Source organism: Lactuca sativa, chromosome 7, assembly GCF_002870075.4.
Source record: "Lactuca sativa cultivar Salinas chromosome 7, Lsat_Salinas_v11, whole genome shotgun sequence".
Taxonomy (NCBI): Eukaryota; Viridiplantae; Streptophyta; class Magnoliopsida; order Asterales; family Asteraceae; genus Lactuca; species Lactuca sativa.
Window position 1 is genome coordinate 55,354,138 of NC_056629.2, and position 5,849 is coordinate 55,359,986.

At 33.9% G+C, this 5,849-nt stretch overlaps 1 protein-coding gene across 1 annotated transcript; it reads left to right on the forward strand.

Moving 5' to 3' along the window:
• Positions 1-2,844: 2,844 nt before the first annotated feature.
• LOC111883824 (F-box/LRR-repeat protein At4g29420) lies at positions 2,845-4,021 on the forward strand. Its single transcript, XM_023880148.2, has one exon. It carries the CDS (start codon positions 2,845-2,847, stop codon positions 3,853-3,855), a length of 1,011 nt encoding a protein of 336 aa, XP_023735916.2. The 3' UTR covers positions 3,856-4,021.
• Positions 4,022-5,849: the final 1,828 nt, after the last annotated feature.

A 5,849-nucleotide genomic window follows, 5' to 3' on the forward strand; every position in this document is an offset into this window, starting at 1 on the left:
CGGTTGGGTGTGCGGCTGGCTGGCCGCACACACCTCTCTTGGCGTGTTTGGCTTGATTTTGTGATACAACACCCTTCCTAACCCTTCTTAAGGCCCAAATCTATGATATACTAAGCCTAAAGCACTCGTGCGGACCCAACATTCTGCTAAAAGATGCTAAATTCAAGTGAATTATAGATATATGGATCGATTATACAGTGTAAAAGTGTAGGGTTGTCACACACCTTATGATATGATGAATCAAACACTCTATACAATTGTCAGTGTCAAAGTATTCATTACTACCATCGCTAACGTATCAAGCTTATCAACGTAAGTACATAGTATATTTATTCTATTATAATCTTTTGTATATTAGGTAATGATATAGATAAGTATAAAATAGATAGCAGATTCGTTATCTTTATAATGAAGATAAGTTATTATTATATATAAGATACAATCCCTTTAATCATGGGATTCACATGTATATATTAGTATGTAATCTACATTAAGGTAAACCCTATGTAGAGACTTCGGCTTTGCTTTAATCGTCTTTATGACAACCCGTATTCTTGGTGAAGACAAAACCCTTTCTTGGTGAAAGAACAATTTGGAGAACTCTTTGTTTTATTTAGTTTTTGTTCTTTATTTTCTTAGATTAAGTTTTACTTTCATCTTTATACTTGAAGTGTATCCGATCGATACAAACCTTCGGCAACAACCAACATCGTTGGACAATCTTGTAGAGCCTACCGTACATAGTGTATATAAAGACAAAACCCTTTCTTGGTGAAAGAACAATTTGATTGGTTTTGCTTCGCTTGAGTTTTGGACACGGTTATAGGCAAATAGTCATGAAGGATAGTTGTCATGTGATGTAAGTAATATAATTATTTGATTATTACATACTATGCTTCTAAAAACAATACTTACTTTAGTGCAAAACAATTAATTGGCAGCACATCATGATGTGGATCTTATTATTGCTAGAGTGTAGATCGGATGATGCTCGGTGGACGGTTGTATCGTCAGCTTTCAACATTGATACATTTGAATGAAGTGATATGGTTGACACATTCGTTTTGTGTCATGTATTCTTATCACGTTGTGTGACTTTTTGACACCCCTACTTTAACCCAACTATTTTCCAACTATGAACATACGCGGAAGTCTCATCAACTTTTTGTCTATTCAGCAAATGAAAAACATGAAAACACATGAAACATGCCGGTCGAATGATTCAATTTGCAACAAAATCAGGATTTCAGTTAAATTAGACAATGTAATCTTCTAGGTTTCAAATATGTTAGTTTGACGTATCCAACATGGTAGTAAATTATAAATAAATAAATAAATAAAAACTCACTTAAACCGTTTTGAATATCGATCAACTGAATATTATAAAAAAATATATATTGTTCTGAATGAAATACTTGTCGGTAATCGCTTCAAAACATTTGCGGTCAAACTTAGTAACAATGTCGTTGAAAAAAATGTGTTAAAGAGTCGAAAATGAAAAAATAAATATTATATACGAAGATTTCTTATATATATGAGGTTTAAAAAATAGATAAAAAATACTGTAAATAAAAAGAAAAGAAAAATGACATTTTATTTATTTATTTATTTACAGAAAACACTCTTGTTTAACAAAAAAGTATTATAATATCTTCGATTGTTAACTTTTGAACTGTATTTTGTCTAGAAGTGCTAAGCAATCTTTACAGATAAATGATTTAAATTAAAAAGATTTTCTATAAATAGTAAATAGTTAAGGGGCAATAATGAACAATACTCAAAGCTTGAGAAGTAAACGTAAATTGAAAAGGCATAAATATGTAACAAATCCATTTTCCCTTTGTACATCTTTCACTGCTTGCATGGAGACTCTTCCTGAAATTCTAGTGTTCGAAATACTGAGTCGAGTCGACGACTCGGCGGCCGTAGCTTGCTGCCGAGCTGCGTGGAAGACTTTCAATACTCTCTCTCCAGGTCTTCATTCTATAAATCTACAATGGCCATTGTCAGGTTGCATCGAATCAAGATCTAGGGTTTCAAATGCTTCAAGTTCTTCCCAAATAACTTCCCCTCTCAAGACGATTTTCCTCAATCTTCTATCGAACTTGACAGTTGTTGAATCGGTGCGTATCGGCGTCAAGAACCAACCCCGAGATCTGTTGCACGTTGACGTTGAAGATAAGGCAAATGATCTGCACCTCACCGATTGGGATTTCATTATGGAGTGGCTGCCTCGGGTTTCCGGATCGTTGAAAACCCTTTCAATTTCTGATTTTTGGGCTCAGTCATTTCACCGTCGATCGAATGTTTTATTTCTGGTGTCTGCTTACTGTAAGTTCTTTATATGCTGGATTTTTTTTTCTTCATATTCTATAGTGACGCTGTTGCGATATTGCGAAGTCCATCCTTTTAAATGATAAGATCCGTCACAGATCTGATCTGCAATAACGGAAATTCTGTACCTTTTTAGGGTTCTTAATATCACCTACCGTTACTTTTTTGGTAAACTGTAGTCGATTAATCTTGAATTTTTGGCTGAAGTAATTACGATCTTTCAAGAAATGGATAAAGTTAGTGTCAATTGCTGTTCTTTTGTTTACTGTAAGCATTTGAGTTTGCATCAAGTGTAAGGATAAAGATTCCCTCGGTACCTCATAAACAATGGTTATTTATAACTCTTATTCTTTCATTTCTACCATATTCTTCTAATAAGCTATCAATTCCAATAATGTAATCAACTGTTTTTTAGAATCTTTATGATTTGTATTTAGTTTAATCTTTTATCGGGACCAAATTATCCTTGAAAAAGGTTATTAATGATCATCATTTTTCATAATACATGATATGGCATACTTTGAAGTTGTTCCTCATTGGGTATTCTTAATGTTCCTGTTTGTTTTCCTTGATTCAGGTCACAATCTTGTTGAATTAGAGGTGAAGAATGCATGGCTTTCTGTGGACAATCTGAATCAGATGTTAATGGTAACAAGTTTAACACTCGAATCCATGCGATTAAATGACAAGGAATTAACCCAGTTGAATAAGTCCTTCCCTAATCTTCAAGTTTTTAACTTGATAGATGTTAGAGGATTTAAACTACCCAAAATCCATCTTCTCCACCTAAAAACATGTCACTGGACTATAACTGATGCTCCACCATTTATAAATGTTATCGCACCCAACCTTATCACACTCAGAATCGAGTGTAAAAAGCGTGCTGCAATTCGTGTTGAAGCTCCATTGTTAACTCACTTCCATCTTTCCATTCCTCATGCGGACCCACTTTTACTCAGAAGGTATGGGAGTATAAAAACAGCTTGGATTGAGGCTTCACTCATTTACCCCTTACTTGCTCAGCTTCGATATACAGATACCCTAGATCATCTAACTTTGGATTCACTAGGTTTGATTAGAGGGCCTTTTGGAATATTCAAATTTACCCTACAGAATTTGATCAATATTTTCCCCAACATGACTTCTTTATGTTTTCGGTCAAGGGCATGGTCGGCATTTCAGACGAGGGCTAGCATATTTGGGATTGGGATGGAAGGATTGAAAACTTTTTGTGGGTATCTGATGATAGTTGACCTTTCATCGACTTTATATTCGGTTGCTTATGTACTGGATCAATGCTATAACTTGGTAGATGTCTCTTTACTTATCCACCGTAATGTTTCTTCTAATGTATCGAAAGATTTTATGCGGACATGCATGCTGAGGTGGCCTAAACTAAATTGGAGATGGGGAACATGGGAGGAAGGAAAGGAAGATTCTTGGATTAGTGATGAAGATTTAATGCAAATATCATCTTACAAGAAGCCTGAGCTTCGATGTGTAAAGAAACAAAGACGTTGAGAAGATGTGGAGAAAGGTATTTAGATGGTTGCATGTTTTGGAATGTTGTTGTTTGTTATGGTAGTATGTTTATATTAATCGAGGGTTTAAAAACGATCGTATGTGGATGCTTATGCGTATGCGTATGCGCATAATATAAGTTTAATTATATTATATTGTTTTCTCAGTCTATATGTTTTTCTATATATAGTTTTCTGCGTTGCATTTGATGTTTATTAGCAAAAACTTGTTTCAACACTATAGACAAAGATATGAAGTGTACTCATAATTAACAAAAACGTGTTTCTTTTTTCGTTTCATTGTTGATGTTATAGACAAACATTCCTCTTCCTTGTAGGGTAATTGACATTTGAATGTTTCTTTTGGAGATGTAAACAAAATATGATTTCGGGAAGCTTGAAAATGTAATTCCTTCAATGTACCGGGTGCTTCACGCTTTCAATGACTTTATGAATGGTTTTGATCTTCATGAGTTTAATTTGAGAAGGCATAAAGTATACATGGATGAATGAGTGTGCTACCAAAACGAGTAAACTAGAAAATATCATTTTTTGTTCTTTTCTAAACAATTGGCCCAATGCAGCGGTGGTTGTGCTTCATATGAAGCTTTCCAATCACTGCCTGACTATTCTCTCTTGCTTATTCCAGGATTTCGGCCTACACCCTTTAGATTCTTGAACTCTTGGTTGTTGATTAATGGACTCTCAATTGTTATCGAGGCATGGTTTTTTATTATGTTTCATCGTAAATCGGATTGTGTTGTGGCATGTATAATTAAAGATGTCAAACATGAGATTAAAGACCTGCTATGTCTTAAATTCGAAAAACAACAATGATATGGGTATTTCCAATAAACAGGTTGACAAAAATGAGTAATTGATCGCCAAGACTCGAGATCTTGCGTACTCTGAAAGGTTGGAAAATAAATTCATTAACAAAGGAAGTGCTCAACTAAGAGATTGTTGAGAATCAAGTATTTAAACAAAAATCTATGATTAAATGGGAGATCGAACAAGCCGAAATTTCCAAATTTTCCAAAACGTATTAATAATAATTGAATGTGTGAAAGAATTAAAGGGTTATCTTAGATGGACAATGTATTTATGATCCTTCTAAAATCAAATTGGAAGCTTTTCGCTTTTTGTTGACAAGTTCAATGAAAACTTGGCGTCTTATTGAATGTTTATCACTAATTTTTTCTACAATCATTTTAACGAATCAACCTCCTTTATTAAGGGATGAAATTCGTGTTTTATTATGGTTTCTCGCAAGGTCAAATACCTTATCAGTCTTAGAGGTTTCATGATGATGAGTCTTTTCAGCTCCCTATAAAAATGTAGGCAAAGTCTTTGCTTTGCAACTTAAGAAAGGTGATCTGTTTGGCGGTTAGTCTCGATCAGTTTGTGAGCATCGAACAAAAAAAGTACTTTTGATGGTATTTTAGAAAGCGTTTGATTTGCTTAGCTAGTACTTTATTGACTCCATAATGGAGCACATGGGGTTTAAGGTGAAATTAAGAGGGTGTATTAGAGGATCTCTTTATCTATATACTAACTATTTCATTGTAATATCCCTTCATCAAAATATCAATATATGTATTCATGCGATGAGTATGAGTGCTCAAAATACAAACTTCCCAGAACTAGAGAAATGCTTTATCCATCTTACAATCTAATGAATGTGAACTATACCCTAATTTTCAATGGTCTAAGAAAAAAAGGCAATAGACCATGAGTGAAGCAACATACTGACGATATCAACCCAAACAAAGAGTATGATTGCCCAACCAATGATTAAGTTACTTAAACCGTTTATACAATAACCATCAATGATAAACTCAATAACTGTTGGTTCCTAACATCTCAATCAACAACAAAACTACATAAATCACACAAATAAATTACTCAAAAACCAACTATATTATTGATAATCAGTTTCATACATTCCATAGATAACTAAAAACAAGTTATGGTTATGAACACACTCTTGAAAAT

Bases quoted from the DNA above. Each gene is read 5' to 3' on its own strand.
- LOC111883824 (XM_023880148.2), top strand. From the start codon at position 2,845: ATGGCATACTTTGAAGTTGTTCCTCATTGGGTATTCTTAATGTTCCTG.